At 38.4% G+C, this 19,160-nt stretch overlaps 1 protein-coding gene across 2 annotated transcripts in view; it reads left to right on the top strand.

Annotated features, from left to right (window-relative positions):
- The window catches only part of SMIM14 (small integral membrane protein 14), an 83,503-nt gene extending 76,061 nt beyond the window's left edge, over positions 1 to 7,442 (top strand). For both annotated transcript variants that reach the window (XM_045881299.3, XM_045881298.3), the window contains 2 exons: positions 2,102 to 2,244; positions 4,324 to 7,442. In XM_045881299.3, the coding sequence (XP_045737255.1) occupies positions 2,102 to 2,244; positions 4,324 to 4,356 (176 nt within the window). In that variant the 3' untranslated portion in view covers positions 4,357 to 7,442. The remainder of the gene's footprint in view (positions 1 to 2,101; positions 2,245 to 4,323) is intronic.
- Positions 7,443 to 19,160: the final 11,718 nt, after the last annotated feature.

The raw sequence follows: 19,160 nt of genomic DNA, 5'->3' as shown, positions 1-19,160 counted from the left end.
CAGCGGGGAGCCTGCTTCTCCCTCTGCCTCTGCCTGATGCTCCCCTTGCTTGTGCTCTCTCTCTGTGTCAAATAAATAAATAAAATTAAAAAAAAAAAACTGTTGGTATGAAGATAAAAAAATAGTTGTAGACAGACAGTTGGATATTTGGTCTGAAGTTCAGAAGAGCTGGGGTTGGAATATATAAATTTAGAGGTGGTCTGCATAGAGAAGGTAAATGAAACCACAGGTGAGGATGACCGTGTGTGGAGCAAGAAGAGAAAGGAATCTAAAATTGACCATGAGAATTCCAAAATTTAAAAGCCAGGAAGAGGAAAACAAGCATGTATGGAGTGGGAAGTGTAAGAAAGAAAATTACGCAGTGGTAAGGCAAGAAGACAGAGGAAGAAAGTGTTTTTAAAAGGAGAAAATGGTCATGGAAAATGAGCACTACAATTATCCATGAGACTTCCCAGCATGGAGGTGTATAGGTGACCTTTTGAAGAGCTGTTTGTAGGATGGAGGTGGGTACCCACCTGAAGAGTGAATGGGAGGTAGTGAAATATAGTCATTTCTTAAGATGTTAGCTTGGATAGCTGGACAGGGAAAGGGTTTGAGGGAGGGATATTTTTTTTTTTTCCCCAAGAGGGTGGAAACTTGGTTGTGTTTAGGAGATTTGCAGGATGGCTGCAACAGAGTGGGATGTTGAATACATGAGAGAGAGGATAATGGATAAGATCTCTGCAAGAGTGATGGGATCCAAAACTTAAGTGGAGAAATTTGTCTTAGTAATGAGGGGAGGCATGTTTAGTATAGTAGGAGAGAACAAAGAAAGGAGTGGATATGGGTATAGAGGAAAAAACCACTGATGCCTTGTGTGATTATGCAGTTTTGGTGACCTGGAGTCCGATGTTACCTGTTTCTGGGGACGTGATGGGGGTTTGGACAAGAGGCCACATTCCTATCCAGCCTGCTCTTGGGCCAGCCCGGCAGTGTGCTTGACTTTTGTTCCCTTTGGTCACTAATCCTTTGGCCTCATGTAAGGCCACCCATCCCTTCCCTTTCCTCGGAATGAGACCTGGGCCCACGTTCCCCAATGCAGTGCATCAGCTTAGTTTCAACTTGTCTGGATTTCTTTTACTTTTTCTCCAGGGAGGGAGACCAAAACTACAGTTACAGTCCTGATGAACTATTTTAGTAACCATTTAGATATACTGTGTTTTTCTTTAGAAATCTAATCTATAATTTTCATTTTTGACAACTGAGTTCTCTAATGTACATCAACTATAAGTCTGTTTTATTTATCAGAAATTTGTTAAGCTCATACTGTGGGCCAGGCACTATGCTAGGTACTTGTTATAATGGATTAAATTAGATATGGCTGCCTTAAGGAGCTGGGAGAGACTATTACCATCACACACAGCCCTGACTTTTTTCTCTTGATAAATGCATAGACTTTAGAATATCTAGCTCTGAATCCAACTTCTTTTTGCAAAAAAAGAAGGCCAAATTATTATCTCTTTGTTTGAGAATATCATGAAAGGGATCTTTAATTTATGTATTATACAACCCAAATGGTCCCTTTTCCTTATGCTCTGTTATTTTTTCATGCTGCTTCTATAATTAAAATGCAGAATTTTCCCCTCCTGAAGTAGAGTGTTTTTACTATACATCAGGTGATCTTAACCTGGGTTTTGTAGATCTCAGTGTATCTAAGGATTGGTGGTTTTGTGAGTTCATGAACCTTCCCAAATTATATGCAAAATTGAGTGTGTACATATGGGTTCTTAGAGTAGAAAGAGTCCTTAATTTTTTTAAACTCTCAAAGAATTCTATCACACCAAAATACTAAGAACCACTATACTATTAAAATCCTTATATAACAGGTTTTGTCCTATGACTATTTTATACTGTTTACTATTCAGATTTTCTCACAAGAGGAAAGGGAAATTGAAGATGTAATATTTCATAATTGCCCTTCTTAAAACTATTTATACAGTTTTAATATCGATACAGTTTTTGAAATTGGCATTTAAACATCAGGATTTCTTTTTATGTTATCTAACAATATTATAACCATGCTACAGTTTTTGTTGCAAATACATTTTTTGTTTGTCTTTAGTACCAGGGCCCTCTGGTGATAATGGCGTCAGTATTACCATGATCTTGATGGCCTGGATGGTTATTGCGGTGATCTTGTTTCTACTGAGACCTCCTAATCTAAGAGGATCCAACCTAACTGGCAAGCCAACCAGTCCTCATAATGTAAGTGTTGTGGATTAGAAATTCATTTGGGTAGGGGATGGGTATGGTCTGGGAACAGAAGGAGTTTGCTTGGACTGAAATAATAGAATTAGCAAAAGGAAGATTCGGCTCACGGAATAAGTTCTTCCAGTGTAGTCCTTGTCAATCTTGCAACCCCAAATGGCTTAGTCTTCATGGAGTTACATAGAGAGAAAAGCGCAGACCAGTAGTCCAAAAAGAATTTTAAAATACATTCCAATCTTTACTCACATTTCAGTCTTTCTTTAATAAAAAAATGATCCAGTTCGTAATAATCTACAGCAGTATTTCTCAAATCTCAGTCTTCCACTCCCCAGTTCCTCACAGTTGATCCCTTGCTTCTCATGGTTCCAGCTCCCTAAATTCTCTTACTAGCTACAGTTCAAATGTTTTTCCCTCTACTTCATTTTCTCCCCTTCTGTCCTAGCTATTAAATACAATAGAGGCCCTGAGCCTATCTGGTGAAATCCCATTTTCCTCTTGTTTTCCCATCCAATCTCTTTTAAACTCTTCCAGTTCTGCATCATAATAGGTCAACTGAACTGACAGAAGAGAGGTAGGCTCATTCAGGTTGGTAAATCTTGATAGTCATGATTACTACCATTTTTAGAACCTTCGAGATAAAAAATATGATAAATAAAGTGACCCAACAGGGAGTTTTTGGTGCTGTCTTTAACAGAAACTTCACTGAAGGATTCCTTTTAATTGTTTTGAGAACTGGTATTTATATTTTTTTCTTTTCTATTTGACTTGGGTGTTACCTCTTTAAAGATATTTACATGATGAGTTCACTTGTTGAACACCAAATTATCCCACTAATTCCCTTCTCCAACCTTCACCATGTGGAATTCCTAAAATAATTTCTTTTTTTCCACAGTCTTGTATTGCTAATATTAGAAGTTTAGTTAAACTAATTCCTTATGTAGGAGAAAGCAAATGTGGAATGATAATTGGTCAGTGCTTTGGTTTGTTTAGGAATAGAACATTTAGATATGTAGCCATGCTGACTTTAAGAAAGAATGCATCATTAGCACTATATAAAAATTTGCCTTAAATTTATTTTTTGTTTCTCTTGGAGAAGAAGTTATCCATAAAACAGCTTGTATATTGTCCTGATAAGATGCTTTCTCCTCAGTGTTTTTTCTTACTTTGTAGGTACAGTTTTATTACTTTCATATCAAAGAGCAACTTCCTCAACATTTGCAGCTAAAGAAATCCAACTTAATAAGCTGGCCTAGAAGCCATCAAAAGGGACAGAAATTTAAGATGACAGCCCCTAAACCTTACTTCATTGTAGGCCAGCAGTTCTTGGATAGTAGGCCCACTGCCCTAGGAGTAAGCAAGAAAACATACTAATTTCAAGTAGAAAATTGACTACCCTCAACCAGGGCCTCATATAACGTGTCAGAGTAAATAAATGGAATCTTCCTGAAGATTCCTAAAAGCTCTGATCTTTCCTTTCCAGTTCAAATACCTTCTCTTGCAAGTAGCAAAGATCAGCTCCACCTGGTTTACACATTAGAAAATCCAGAGAGGTCGGGTCAGTGTTTAGATTGTTTAACAGTATCATCGAAGACTGACTGTCTTTCTTCATTCCATCAGCTTCCTTCCACAATGAGCTCCCTTTGTGGTCATAGGATGCCTGCCAGTAGCAACTGGAGCCACATGCTTCCTCATTGACATTCTGTAGTGAGAAGCAAAAGTCTCTCCTTTCACTTTGTAATGTGCCCAGTCACCTTAAGCAAGAGGGATGATACTACCTTCATTGGTTTAAATGTCATCTCTGGAGCTGTCAGGGAGCGCAGTTTCGTCCATATCATTTTACTGTTACATAGTTTTCCTTTCTTCCATGCCACAGGGAGGAATAAGACAAACATTGGTGAATTATAGTGTTAAGCTAGTGTTCCCTTGTGCAAAAACTTACGAAAAGTTCAAATAAGTATATGATTAGGGATTGGAGGGTTGGGGGAGGCATGCTGCTCAGTTCTTACTATATGTGTTAGATTGGTTGCACTGGGATTTAAGAAGTCAGTTCCATAATTTCTATCTTTCTAATGCCAGGGACAAGATCCACCAGCCCCTCCTGTGGACTAACTTTGTGATATGGGAAGTGAAAATAGTTAACACCTTGCACGACCAAATGAACGAAGATGACCAGAGTACTCTTAACCCCATTAGACTGTTTTTCCTTTTGCATCTGCAATATGGGATGGTATTGTTTTCATGAGCTTCTAGAAATTTCACTCGCAAGCTTATTTTTGCTTCCTGTGTTATCACCATTCCTTTTTACAGTATATTTGAGTAAGTGATTATATTAAAAAAGTTACATGGGCTTTTTTGGTTATCCTAAACTTAAACATTCCACTCATTCTGTTTGTAACTGTGGTCATAATTTTTTGTGATGATTTCTGGCCTGATTGAAGGAAATTTGAGATTCTGCCTTTAAATATTTTAAATAGTTTTGATAGGTTTTAAAATTGCTTTTTTTTTCATAAGGTATTTATAAAGTTACTTGGGGTTGTCTGAGATTGTATGAAAAAAAATTAGAGCCACACTGTATTTACATTTACCTTAATAGTTTATTTGTGGGTGGCAGTTTTTTCTAGTTCTTGGGATTGTGGCAGCCTTTGGAATATTTTACAAATCTGTGTCATCCACTACACCTGGCTTGTGTGGCTAGAAAAAGAGGGGAGAAGAAATGAAATAGTTGTTTACTAAGTTTTTTATTCCCACAAAAATGTCTAATATTAGGAGAACTTTAAACATGATTTAAATATAGTGGGTGATTTACAGTCCATTATAGCCTTATAAGGTTCATGAAAGGAGGAAAAAAGTTAATGCTTTCTGCCTTTGCCAGGTATATTCTATACAGTAATAATTTAAGCTATAATTTATTTGTTAAATGGGTGCCTCTCAGGAACCTTTTCTGTTCTTACACTTCCCTGTTAAATGGAACTATCTTAAAGCTATATTGGGGGCCTATTGGGTTACTGACATTTGAATGCTATTTACTTATTTAGTCTATTTTTTTCTGTGAAGAAAAAATTGAGTCTCTTGTTATCCTTCTGACTTCAGAAAATATTTGATGGTTTACTCCAAGGGAAAAGGAGGAAAATGAAAAAGCAATCAAGGATCTTTTTCTCACCCCTTATCTCATTCTTGTTTAGTAATAAGATGGGTTGGGGTGGGGAGGAGCATTAATATAAGTAAAATTTTGAAATGTATAAAAAGTAAAAGGTTGCATTGTTTTGCTTAGTTTGAAAGAAAATGAATACAAATGAGATAAAAACAAGTCTGCATCACCTATGTGGTTATGGAATTTTTTTCTTAGCAAGTGATTACAGGTGGTTTATGGGGGCTAGAAGATATTTTGCTATCAATGTAAGGATTTTCCCCCCAGATCAGTCTAGCTTTTCACTGTATCGATCTGAGAAATTACTTGTATGAATTAATAAACTTCTCTATATCATTGTGCTGTTAATAGAGTCTCTGATACAATTGTGTGACGCTCCTAGGGTATTCTTTTCCCCTTTATTATTATATACATTTTAGGCCATAAACTTTTTAAGGGCTTCATTTCATTATGTAATCCAATACTGACTGCTTGCATTCCTTCTGTGCATCTTAGCTTTGTACTCAACTTCTTGACATAGTATCACCTACTCCTAATTACTTGTGCTAACTGAGGGGTATCATAACACAGGTAAGTCAAATCTCGGATAAGTGAGCACCATAGATTTAAGGTTCTTCCTCTTGCTGTGGCCTACTGGAAGCCTTCCCAGCTTTATAGCTGTTAGAGTATTCAGTGCAGAAAGGGCAGGGATGGCAGGGGATGGAGTTAAATCTCTACAAGCATTCCTTTTCCTGCTCTTGGTCCCTGGACTTTGAAGGCTTGCACATACATCCTACCAGTCTGTTCTCTAAGCTGCTAGAAAGCCAACCTCTGGCAGAGATACTGATGCATTCACTGAATCTGTGGCTCACAAGTAATTGAGAATTGGCTTTGGTTGAAGCCAATTGGCCTTGACATGGAAACAGAATGTCTAGTGTTAGAGACTTACAAATCTAGATTCTTATTCCTGGTTCTTCCTTTCTGTCACATACATTTAATTGACAGTACATCTAGTATATTAACCTTTTCCATATGGACCATCTATTTAATTAGCAACAAAAGTTTCTGGAGAAATATTTAGTTTTGGTTTTTTTGCTTGTAAAATTTCTCTACATTCCTGAGAAGGACCGCATACTACTGCATATAAAGTGTTCCTGTTAACCTAACTAGTAATTTATATTATTCTGTTTAATTCTTAAAGCTTCTACATGTGGCCTTTTTATTGAGCACACTCTTATTCATTACTTGGCTTATAAACACTCACCAGAACTGTGGCTACAATCATTTTTAAATAATCTGGAAAAAAGAAAGATAAAGCTTCATATTTTAATCACTTTTGGCTCTTAAATATACCACAAATAACATTAAGTTTATTTTGTTTTACAGTCATGTAATGTCCCTTATGCAAAATAATGTTTTCTTGCTTTCCATATGGAAAAAGTTAACATTGGAACAGTGTATAGTAAAAGATTTTATCATGTATCTATCCAAGCACTATCCCATGGCCAGCAAGTCGTATTTTAAATAACTTGCAGAGATTTTCTGAAGTAAATATTAGGTTCAGCTATTCCATGGTTACTTTTAGTGTCATTGTGGTATGTGATGTGATAGTGTTTATAGAATTACTGAATTCTTTTATTTTCAAAGGAACCTTGGAAATTTACCACTCTGAATTAAAGCCTGTCACTCTAAATAAACGTGCTAAAATTTGACCAGCTCATCAGCTTAAGACACAAAACAGCAACTTGAAGGAGAAATGAAGAGTTTACACATAAGGGGTTAAATTTTTGTTGTTGCAATAGTAGGTTTAGTCTTAACATAATATTTCTAAATGAAAAAGCATATGTATTTGTTACCATGTCTGATGATTACTTTGTTAAAAGCGAAAGTGGTCATGTGATTGTACTAAATATTAATTGCTGTTTTTAAATGTTTAAATCATGCCAAACAAATCATGTCTGTGCCACCCAGGGTTTATTGTAATCTTTTACTGAGTACTTGGACTGGGATAAAGGGCTTGTACTATGCACTTTTTATTAATGAATAAATAGAAAACGTTAGTAATGTATTGTTTTCTGTTTGGCATTTGTGGGAAATGAAGCAAGCATCTTTTGCTTAGTAAAATGTGTACGTCCTTTATTAAACAGTTTCTTTGTAAGATTTTTTACCCCTAACTAAAGGCCTTCCACAGAGAGAACTTTAAGTTACAAGAAAAATATGGATGTAATAGCAGTGGGGCCAATATTCAGAAGTAGGGATTCTGAGAATCTCTAGGAAATTAGGTTGCAATTACATTTCTTTCCTTATTCTTTTTTTTATTTCTTCCTAGAATACAGGGTTAGTAGACATTTGCTTTGAGGGAATAATATGCAATAGTGTTAATTATATATTTGAGCAGACCTGTGTTACTCCAAAGGAGCTAGACGTGTAACTATACTGAACACACACAAAAGTAAAGATTTGCTTTTGTCTTATGACCTGGAATGCACCCAGATACTAAAGATCATTAATCCCCATATACATGTAAAAATGGTAAAATTGCTCTGGCATGGTGTCTGTCTGATACTTAAGTGTTCTTTACTTTAAAATAGCAAAATTTGTGAAATATATAATTTCCTGGAGATAGTTAATGATTTCAATCTAAAGTTTGTCATATATGTCAGTAGATACCTGAACCCCTGTAAAACTAAGTTTTCATTAAATGGTTCTGCAATATTAGTTTTCCTCCCAGAAAGTAGAATTCTCATAAAATAAGGTTTTTTTGCTTCTTGCCATTTCATCTAATAGTTGTCTCAGTTCCAGATCTCATTTTATAAGAGTCAATTTTTCTCCCCACCCAGAAGTTCCATAAACACCAACTACGATTATCATGCTCACATTTTTAAAAATTGAAGTTATCAAAGTGATCTTTTCCCCTGGGCAACTTAACTTTTACTATCTTTTCTCAAACAAATGGACTATGTTGGTTCAATAAACATTTCAACAGTGTTTATATTTGTTTATTAACTTTCTGCTTTAGAATGGGTGTTATTCAGAATTATGTTACAGAAAACATTTTAAACCGTCAGATGCCAAATTAAGATGTCTTTTGAAAGGGAGGTGGAAGGAGATGTTTGGGAAGCAGGGAATAGATAGGGATGAAGAATAATATGTGTGGTTTTAAGAATAAAGCAACTTTCATATCAAAAAAGAATATTCCCGGGGCGCCTGGGTGGCTCAGTTGGTTGAGTATCTAGCTCTTGATTTCTGTTCAGGTCATGATCTCAGGGTTGTGGGATAGAGCCATGCTTTGGGCTCTGCACTCAGTGGGGAGTCTGCTTGGGATTCTCTCTCTCTCTCCCTCTCCCTCTGCCCCACCCCCTCTAAAATAAATAAATCTTAAAAAAAAAAATCATATTCCCTTGTATAACACTCTGCTTATTTCCAGGAAATTTAGGAATGAGAAAAAAATATTTACAATCCCTGCAATACTAGAGGCCTTACCTCTTAAATATTTGGTTCCCATACTGCTCATAACCTCAGACACTCAGGCTATGTTTTGATGATTAACGGATTTGAATTGCATTATTTTTATTCATTTTGAAGAACTGAGCAGAATCAAAGAGCACATGTACTACAAAGCAGATTCAGCATTATGGAATAAGTCCACTGTGTTGTTTTTTATAAGATTTTATGTATTTGAGAGAGAGGGAGAGCACAGAGGGAGAAGCAGACTCCCCGCTGAGCAGAGAGCACAATGCGGGACTCGATCCCAGGACCCTGAGATCATGACCTGAGCCAAAGGCAGATACTTAACCAACTGAACCACCCAGGAAACCTTCCTATGTCGTTTTTAAAGAAATGCATCTGTTGGGATCCCTGGGTGGCTCAGTTGAGTGTCTGGCTGAGGTCATGATCTTGGGATAGTGAGATACAGCACCCCACCCCCTGCTCTCTCTTGAACTAAATAAATAAATAAACATAATCTTCCTTTTTAAAAAAATAATCTGTTATAGTCACTCATTAATTCGGTGCCAAAGGAAGAAGCACTGTGTATACAAAAGGCATTACAGACTGAATGTAATTCAGGGAAAGCCTGAATGCAGCTTTCCCTGATAACTAATTAGTATATAAACATTAAACTTTTGAAGTCTGGGTGTCTTAAAGGGGATTCCTTGCAATTAATCCAGCAAGTAGAATTTTGTGGTGACAACATACAGAACAGATAAAATCAGACACCAGAACTCCCAACAAATGGATTGATTTATATCCTTGCAAATATGCTTAGCCTTCAATTTTAATCTAACAACCTTTTCTTAAAAACTACATTTTATTCTGTCCTGTCTCACATCGTACCTCTATCAACATCCTCTTTCCCAGAGGGTTTCACTAACAGCAGCCTACTGAAAGCTGGTGTTCTCAAGCTTCAAGCATGATTCCATTAGCCAAAGCTAAGTCAGAAAATACAAGGCTTAAAGAAAGCTTAAATAAAGTATAATTAAAAATTATAATTTCTCCATTGAAGAATGGGTAGTAATTTTCTCCCTCCACAACATCAAGGAATTCTTTTCATTGTGTCACAATATTTTAAGAACTCGAAAGTCACATAAATAGGTATAAACTGGCAACAGTTAAGGTTGAATAATTGTAGCAATAGTCTTGTAATAAAAATAATCTTGTCAGGGGCGCCTGGGTGGCTCAGTCGTTAAGCGTCTGCCTTCCGCTCAGGTCATGATCCCAGGGTTCTAGGATCGAGCCCCATGTCAGGCTCCCTGCTCGGCAGGGAACTGCTTCTCCCTCTCTCACTCCCCCTGCTTGTGTTCCCGCTCTCGCGGTCTCTCTATCAAATAAATAAAATCTTTTAAAAAAAAAAAAAAAGAATTGGTTATTAACATTTAAAAAATAATCTTGTCATAAATTCCAGTGCTAATCTACAAAAGTATCAGTGATACTGAAAGGGTGTTTTTGTGTAAGAAAGATAGTTGACAATTGGTGTTCTTTATCACTTATTCTGTAATTTTTGTCCAATTCTCAAAGTACTATCTTAATTGTAGTGATTATCTCATGTGCAATAAAAATACGTAGTATTGCCAATAGTGTTTAACCTTGGGGAAAAAGTGCTCAAGTAGCTTTGTGTGAGCTGGGCTTAATGTTAAGGTAAAGAATTCATTCAGATCTTTAGCTTTTCTTACATCTAAAAGATAGCATATAGTTTATAGCATATAGCTTATAGTGATTCTCAAACTTTCTGGTTTGGAGACTCCAAAGAATTTTTGTTTATATGTATTGTTATATCTATCAATATATACTGTATCCGAAATTAAAACAGAACATTTAAAAGCATTAAGTATTTTATTTATTTATTTATTTTAAAGATTTTATTTATTTATTTGAGAGAGAGAGAATGAGATACAGAGAGCATGAGAGGGAGGAGGGTCAGAGGGAGAAGCAGACTCCCTGCCGAGTAGGGAGCCCGATGCGGGACTCGATCCCGGGACTCCAGGATCATGACCTGAGCCGAAGGCAGTCGCTTAACCAACTGAGCCACCCAGGCGCCCAAGTATTAAGTATTTTAAAATAACAATAAACCCAATACATGTTAATATAAAGGTTTTTATGAAAAAATAGCCATTTTCCAAAATGAAAATTTAGTGAGAAGCGTGGCACTGTTTTACATTTTTGCAAATCTCTTTAATAGCTGGCTTAAAAGAAGGCTGGGTTATCTTTTTTAAGATTTTATTTATTGAGAGAGAGTGGGGAGGGGCAGTGGGAGAGAAAATCTCCAGCCAACCCCACACTGAGTGGGGAGCCCCATGCGGGGCTTGATCTCAAGACCCCAAGATCATGACCAAGAGCCAGACACTTAACTGACTGAGCCACCCAGGCGACCCGGGTTATATTTCTACTTCTGCATTCAATATGTTACAACATATCCCCTTCTTGTGAAACTGTGTGAATGCCAGTGTTTGGTAACTAAATGACTAATGGTATTTTGAGCAGCCTATACTAAGGAAAACAAGTTATGTGACCCTTGGGACTTAATTTGGAGCATTAGTTTCCTCATTTACTTATCAAATATGGTACTTTACAGAACGCTGAAGTAAAAAGCAAATGAAGTGTTTGTAAAAATGTAAAGTCCTAAATACTGTTATGTAAAGGCCCTCACCAACCCAACACACACACATACACACATACATACACATACACACTCTCCCTTTTCAAAACCTTAAGTTGTACAAAAACTGGATATTTATTTGGGAGGTTCTTCCATTGAACTTCTATTGGAAGGAATTAACTCTACTAAGAATGGACAATGGCACTTTTAGGTCCGAGTCTGGCATAAGAAAAACATGAAAGATTAAAACATTAAATAGAGGGTGGGCGCCTGAGTGGCTCAGTCGTTAAGCGTCTGCCTTCCGCTCAGGTCATGATCCCAGGGTCCTGGGATCGAGCCCCGCGTTGGGCTCCCTGCTCAGTGGGGAGCCTGCTTCTCCCTCTCCCACTCCCCCTGTTTGTGTTCCCTCTCTTGCTGTGTCTCTCTCTATCAAATAAATAAAATCTTAAAAAAAGAAAAATTAACTAAATTGTCACAGTTTCCAGTCAAGATTTTAAAATCCTTGAAAAGTAAACTGGAAAGCAAATGCATTTTGACTAATAGGTGACTAAATCCATTGTCATAAAAGCTAAAGAGCAAACTAATTAGACTAATAGTTCTCAATTTTGGCTGCACTTTGAGAGCTTTAAAAACCTGGTGCTTTGGCCCCACACCTCAGAGATTCTGGTATGGGGTTTGACTTAAGCATCTACAGGTGATTCCAGTAGCAGCTAAGGGTAAGAACTGCTGGCATTAAGAATGCTAAACCTTGCGGCACCTGGGTGGCTCAGTTGGTTAAGCGTCTGACTCTTGATTTCTGCTCAGGTCATGATCTCTGGGTGGTGAGATCAAGCCCCGTGGTCCAGCCCCTGGCGAGCCCCGTCAAGCCCCACCTCAGGCTCTGGGGTCAGTGAGGAGTCTGCTCAAGATTCTCTCTCTCCCTCTGCCCCCCCCCTTTCTAAAATAAATAAATCTTTAAAAAAAGAATGCTAAAGCTTGTGTTTAGTTCTAGAGATGAAAAACAAAACAAAAGCAAAAATTAATAATTTCTTTTATATTAGGTGATTTCTATATATGGGCAGGGAATTAAGTGAAATCTTAAATTCTCCTGCAGTAGAGTTATTTTTAATAATGATATTTCACAGTTTTTCCTGATGCTTAAAAATAATGCTTTTTTATTTTCTCAATTTTTTCTTGTGGGGATGAGGAAGGGAGATGTCATCCTTCTTCATGGATGGCCATAAAAGAAGCCTGTTCAGTTCATGAGAAGGCTCTATGTTTAAAAAAAAAGGGGGGAGGGGCGCCTGGGTGGCTCAGATGGTTAGGCGTCTGCCTTCGGCTCAGGTCATGATCTCAGGGTCCTGGGATTGAGTTCCGCATCGGGCTCCCTGCTCCTTGGGAGCCTCCTTCTCCCTCTGCCTCTCTCTCTCTCTGTCTGTCATGAATAAATAAATAAAATCTTTAAAAAATAAAAAAAATAAATAAAAGGAAGAAGGAAGGAAAGAAAAGGAGGGAAAGAAAAAGAAAGGAAGGCAGAGAGAAAGAAAAAACATGCTAAGGAAACAAACACCACTGTTAAAATAAGGAATAAAGGTGGGATTATTACTTTGTAAGGGCTTGGATCACAATTGTTTTTTTTGTTGTTTGTTTTTTGTTTTAAAGATTTTATTTATTTATTTGACAGAGAGAAACACAGCAAGAGAGGGAACACAAACAGGGGGAGTGGGAGAGGGAGAAGCAGGCTTCCCGCCGAGCAGGGAGCCCGATATGGGATTCGATCCCAGGATCTTGGGACTATGGCCTGAGCCAAAGGCAGACGCTTAACAACTGAGCCACCCAGGTGCCCCGGATCACAATTGTTAATAGGATAAATATTCATTCTTCACATAATAGACTACACCTTGCTTTAGGTATTCAGAACTCACTCTATCTTGTTGCTCCACTGACCCCTAGAGCAATGTTTCTCAAACGGCTGTTGTCCACCTGATGTTGTCCTTCTCTGCATTGTCAAAGATAGTTCACCACAATACTCACTGGGTCAGTGCTGGGGAGGTGGGGAAGGAAACATGGAGGGCTACCTGTTCATTTAAGGGTTTGTCCTGGAAGTTGTACATCTCCCTTCCATTCACATTCCATGAGCCAGAACTTGGTAACATGACCATACCCGAAAGAGGCTAGATGTAGTCGATGTTCATCCTGGAAAATACCTGCCCAGTTAAAATTCGGGAATTCTCTTACCAAATAAGTGAAGTGTGGCTGTTGGAGTCAGCTGGCAGTCGCTGCCACAGAGGAAAAACAATACTTATGTGTTGGCTATGACGATTTTAAGGTGCATACGACACATCGAAATGGAGCTCTTGAGTAGGTAGTTGGATAGAGACATACAGACCTAAGTAAGGTTCCATCATGAAGAGAGAGAAAAATTAAAAGCCAACAGAATACAGATAATATTTGAATAATCTTTGGGACTGGATAAAGTTACTTAAAGAGACAGTAAGGCACAGAAAAGAAGAAATCCCAGGACTGGGACTCAGGGTACTGCAATATTTAGAGCTCTGGTTTAGAGGAACCAACACACTGAGAAGGAGCATCCAGTGAAAGAAAACCATGTGTGATAAGTCAAATCATGGGGACAGAGAATTGAACATTTTAGCAGAAAGGATTCACTGGTGAACTTGATAAAAGATGTTTTGGTGGAGTGATGGGGGTGAAAGCCCATCTGAAGTAGTTAAGGAAAGAACTGGGGGTACAGAGGGTGAGAAGTACAAGCAGTTCTTTGGAGGAGTTTTACAATGAATGGGGGCAGAGCTAGGGGCAATTACTTGAGTGGGTTTTGAGTCTGGGGTGAGAGGGAGATATTCTTACTGTTTTATTGAGATGGAAGAAAAGATTATCTACAGACTTGTTAAAAGATGCCCACAGAACCCCCTCTGCTTCCCCACAATGGTGTCACCTCTTTGTTGGCCTCAGCACCACTATCCTCATGTCTGAAAGGAAGACCCATTGAGATCTACATGTTTTTGCCAAGGCTCCCTCAACCCTGCCTTCCTATACTCTCCCTACACTCATGGCTTCACTATAATTGGCCTTAGAGATTATCATGATTAATCCAATCACATCCTATACCCCTGTTTGTATTGGTGTTCACTAGAAGTCCAAGACTCCCAGGTCATCACTCAGCCATCCCCCTTAACTGCTTCAATCTTATACCCTTCCTTATGCCTCAAACATCCTAAACTCAAAGGCCATCATCAGCAAAAGCCCCATACCTTCACCCTTTTTCTCTGAACATACCCTTCACCAAACTTGGCATCTCCTTATGCACACTGTCTCTCCCATTGCCCTCTCAAATGGGAGCTGTTGTCTTTTCCAGACCCTGTAACCAAAGAATGTTGAGGTAGAGTGAGCTTCTTCCCAGCTTCTCATTTTGGCTGCCAGGCTCTCCCTTTCTCCTTAAAACTTTCCAACTCTTTGAAAGCTCCTACTGGCAAAGCATTCCATCTTCCAAAGTCATAGACCCCTGGATCACTCCTCAGTTTAGCTCTGGACTTTCTGCCTGCCTTTTCAGCGCTTTTCCTGTTGTGACTCTTGGGGATATCAATATCCAAGTAGACAATTCAATACTCAGTCCCCTAACTGCTCCTCCAGCCATCTTATTTTCCACACAACTGCAGCCACCCACTCCCACTGGTATATTCTAGACCTGTAATTTCTAACTTTGCTGCTTGTATATTCCTAAAAGAATTGTGAAAAACTATGTATGGTCCTGCACATTTTTTCCTTTTAGATGTATGATTCCAAAAAAAAAAAAAAAAAAAAAAAGTGCAATGCAAAGCAATCTTGACACTCTCCCCTAATAAGAGTTCATATATATTCCTCCCACTTCAGTCACTTGCGCAGCTAACAATACCGTCGGTGTCATTTAATTCTTTTCACTCTATTTGGCCAAAATATACAAGGAGGCAGAAGGGGATCTAAGCCTTGATTTGTATCTTTTCACCTAAATTCACTTGGCCCCATCAGTGAGCACACCAAGTGGAATCTCTACTCCACATTCAAAATTACCTCCATTTGTTTTAATATAATTTTTGGGTAAAGACACCTAGTGACAGCAAGTGCACAATGCAGAAACTACAAGAGAATTTGCAAGACATTACACAACATTGGATAGCTCCAAAGCATTAAAACAATCACAACCCCAGCTGCTGTCCAGAGTGCCAGAATCCATGTGATTAAACAGCTTGGAAATGTTGGAGAGTGGCTCTGACTTCAGTCAATGCCTCACACATTTTAAGTTGACATTTAATATGGTCCTAGGTATAAGTGAGTTTAATTTTATTAATAAAAAGTATTAAACGGGCGCCTGGGTGATTCAGTCACTAGGCGTCTGCCTTCGGCTCAGGTCATGGTCCCGGGGTCCTGCTATCGAGCGCCACATCTGGTTCTCTGCTCAGCGGGAAGCCTGCTTCTCCCTCTCCCACTCCCCCCTGCTTGTGTTCCCTCTCTTGCTGTGTCTCTGTCAAATAAATAAACTCTTAAAAAAAAAAGTATTAAACATTGTATAAAATGAGGACTACAGGGCGCCTGGGTGGCTCAGTCGTTAAGCGTCTGCCTTCGGCTCAGGTCATGATCCCAGGATCCTGGGATCAAGTCCCACATCGGGCTCCCTCCTCGGGGGGAAGCCTGCTTCTCCCTCTCCCCCTCCCGCTGCTTATGTTCCTGCTCTAGCTATCTCTGTCTCTGTCAAATAAATAAATAAAATCTTAAAAAAAAAAAACGAGGACTACAAGTGAAAAACATCTCTTAAGATTTGATATAACTAAGTTAAACTATTTTACTGAATAAACCTTTTAAATTTTCTCCATTTTATCCGATATCTTGAAATTTTATCCGATATCTTGAAAATTTTAGTAGAGTGCAATGTGAGGAGAACAATTCAGGTTCTGCAAAATACTCAGGTTGCTTTTTAACTTTTTAAATATTTTATTTATTTTTAAAGATTTTACTTATTTATTTGACAGCACAAACAGGGGGAGCGGCAGGCAGAGGGAGAGGGAGAAGCAGGCTCCCCGCTGAGCAGGGAGCCCGATGCAGGGCTCAATCCCAGGACCCTGGGATCATGACTTGAGCTGAAAGCAGATGCTTAACCAACTAGTCACTCAGGTGCCCTCAAGTTGCTTTTTTAAAGATTTTATTTATTTATTTGAGAGAGAGAGAGAGTGCACATGCTCAAGAGTGGGGCTGTTGGGGGGGGGGGGCGGTGGCGAGGAGCCGGGAGAGGAGCAAAGGGAGAGGGAAGAGAAAAGAATCTAAAGCAAACTCCATGCTGAGCACAATGCAAAGCTCTATCTCTCGACCCTGAGATCAAGACCTGAGCCAAAACCAAGAGTCGGACACTTAACTGACTGAGGCACCCAGGCGCCCCAATACTCAAGTTGCTTTTAAAAGAATCAAGGTCACTAATTCGTATGGCATCTTCTGTTTGGAATTCAGAATATCCCAACATAGGCCAACATGTGCTGTTTCTCTGGACTTCAGCCTTAGCAAAAATAAGTATAAAATGAAGAAAGATGGATTTGAGGTGTCTTTACTAACCACCATAGGGGACTTCCCCCAAACAATAATCCAATTTATTTCTTTGGTACTCAGGAGAAGTTTACCCCTGGGTAATGGATGGTAGTAAGGTTTTACTTGGGTGAAAGGTAAGCCTTTCTTTTATAAAATGGACTATTCTTAAGCATATCAATTTTGGGAAAGGGTACCTGTGGAAGTTGAGGAGCGGGAAATTGATTTCCTTAAATATATCTGTGCAAGGCAAAACTAAGATATATTGTCAGAAATCAGGATGGTGTCACCTTCGGTGTGTGTTGGGGGCGGGGGGGTGGAGGTGTTGGAGAACATTACCAAAGTCTTACTGCCTTTATTTCCTGATTATCTCTTGAATCCGTCCATTTCTCTGAATCTCCATGGCTACTACACTGGACATGCTATTTCTAATTCTTAATTACTGTAATTAGTTCTGAATTGTTCTCCTCACATTCACTCTTTTTATTCCTGTAACTACCCTCTTCATTTCCCCCAGTTAATTCCCATATTTCCTTTAGGAGTTCAATTATCACAACTTGAGGAAACATCCCTACCTACTATGTTAAATACTCCTATTGTATACTCTCATAAGACTATATATATCCCACCTTAATAAAGTTGTAATTTTACATTTATCTGTGTGATTGATGTTTCCCCATAGAATAAAATTTATAAAGGAAGGGAATGTATCATTCTTTACTCAGTTGTATTCCTAGTGACTAGCACGTAGGAACTACTTGGAGAGAAATACTCATTAAATGAATGAATCAATGTTTTTTAAGTTTGAAGAGGAACCCATGTATAAATTGAAATCGTACATGAAAAATTGATATATAAAGCAGATTAAACAGATAAAAGTAGAACTGCTCTGATTTGGAGGAAAGGGGAGATAGATGTAGGAGGACCCAGAGCTCTGTTTTAACCTTCCACTCATCCACTCATTCTCTTTCCTCACAGAGTGACACACCACCAGAGAAACTTAGAGCTCCGTGAAACATAATTTGAAAATAACTCAAATCAAGCAGTTCTCAAGCTTTTTGTTCTCAGGACTCCTTAACACATTTAAAATTTGAAGGCCCAAAAAAGTTTTTTCATGTTGATTATAGCTATTGGTATTTACCTTATTAGAAATGAAAATTGACAAATTATGAAAAATACATAAATTCCTTAACACTGACAATAATAAATCCATGACATGAATAAGAATCACAGAAAAGTGGTTTTTATTATGAAGCTAACTGTAATAGGTAATTTAAATCTAAGTATATGCCAAGTTCAGAAAGATAACTATTATAGGACAGTATTTGTCACATGTATTGCAATTACTTGTTCACTTCTCTCTCCTAATAGCCTGTGAGCTTTGGAAGAAGAACTTGGGCCTTAATCCATTTTGCATCTTTGGTCTCTGGGATAAAGTCTAACACACAATAGGCACTAAATATTTGCTGGACAAATGAATTTACCTGCTTGGAATGTACAAACACTTACATATCATATCACACTTTCTACAATCTATAGCAAACTGTTGAATCAATATTCAACAGCTTTCTTAAAGTTGTCATGATCCTGTCAAGAAAACCATCATCTTGGGGCGCCTGCCTTCCGCTCGGGTTATGATCCCGGGGTCCTGGGATCAGCGGGCATAGGGCTCCCTACTCACCAGGAGTCTGCTTCTCCCACTCCTTCCCGCTCGTGCTCTGTCTCACCCTCTCTCTCAAATATTTAAAGAAAAAAAAAAAAAAGAAAGAAAATCAACATCTCGGGGTGCCTGGTTGGCTCATTCGGAAGAGCATGGGACTCTTGATCTCCTGATGGTGAGTTGGAGCCCCATATTGAATGTAGAGATTAAATAAAACTTAAAAAAAAACCCATCATCTATGAGGCATTTTAATGTGTCTTTATAAACCCCTAATCACGTTCCTCATGACGTATTTAAAAATGGTCTTTGACTTCAAGTATAGATTATGTAACCTGATGTAATTCTTAATGAGGAACACAAAAAAAGTCATGACCGCTTTTCTCTTCTCAGATCTGAGACTTAAGATGACTTTGGAGAGAAGAAAGAGAACAGAACTGCCCTCCTCATTTAAAAAAACAAAAAAAACCCCAAACGGGCAGCGTCCATAC

This window comes from Mirounga angustirostris, unplaced genomic scaffold (assembly GCF_029215605.1).
Source record: "Mirounga angustirostris isolate CCGP_5_RB_7025 unplaced genomic scaffold, mMirAng1.0.hap1 SCAF_2, whole genome shotgun sequence".
NCBI lineage: Eukaryota > Metazoa > Chordata > Mammalia > Carnivora > Phocidae > Mirounga > Mirounga angustirostris.
The sequence above is the reverse complement of the archived record's forward strand: the minus strand, read 5'-3'. Positions and strand labels throughout refer to the sequence as shown.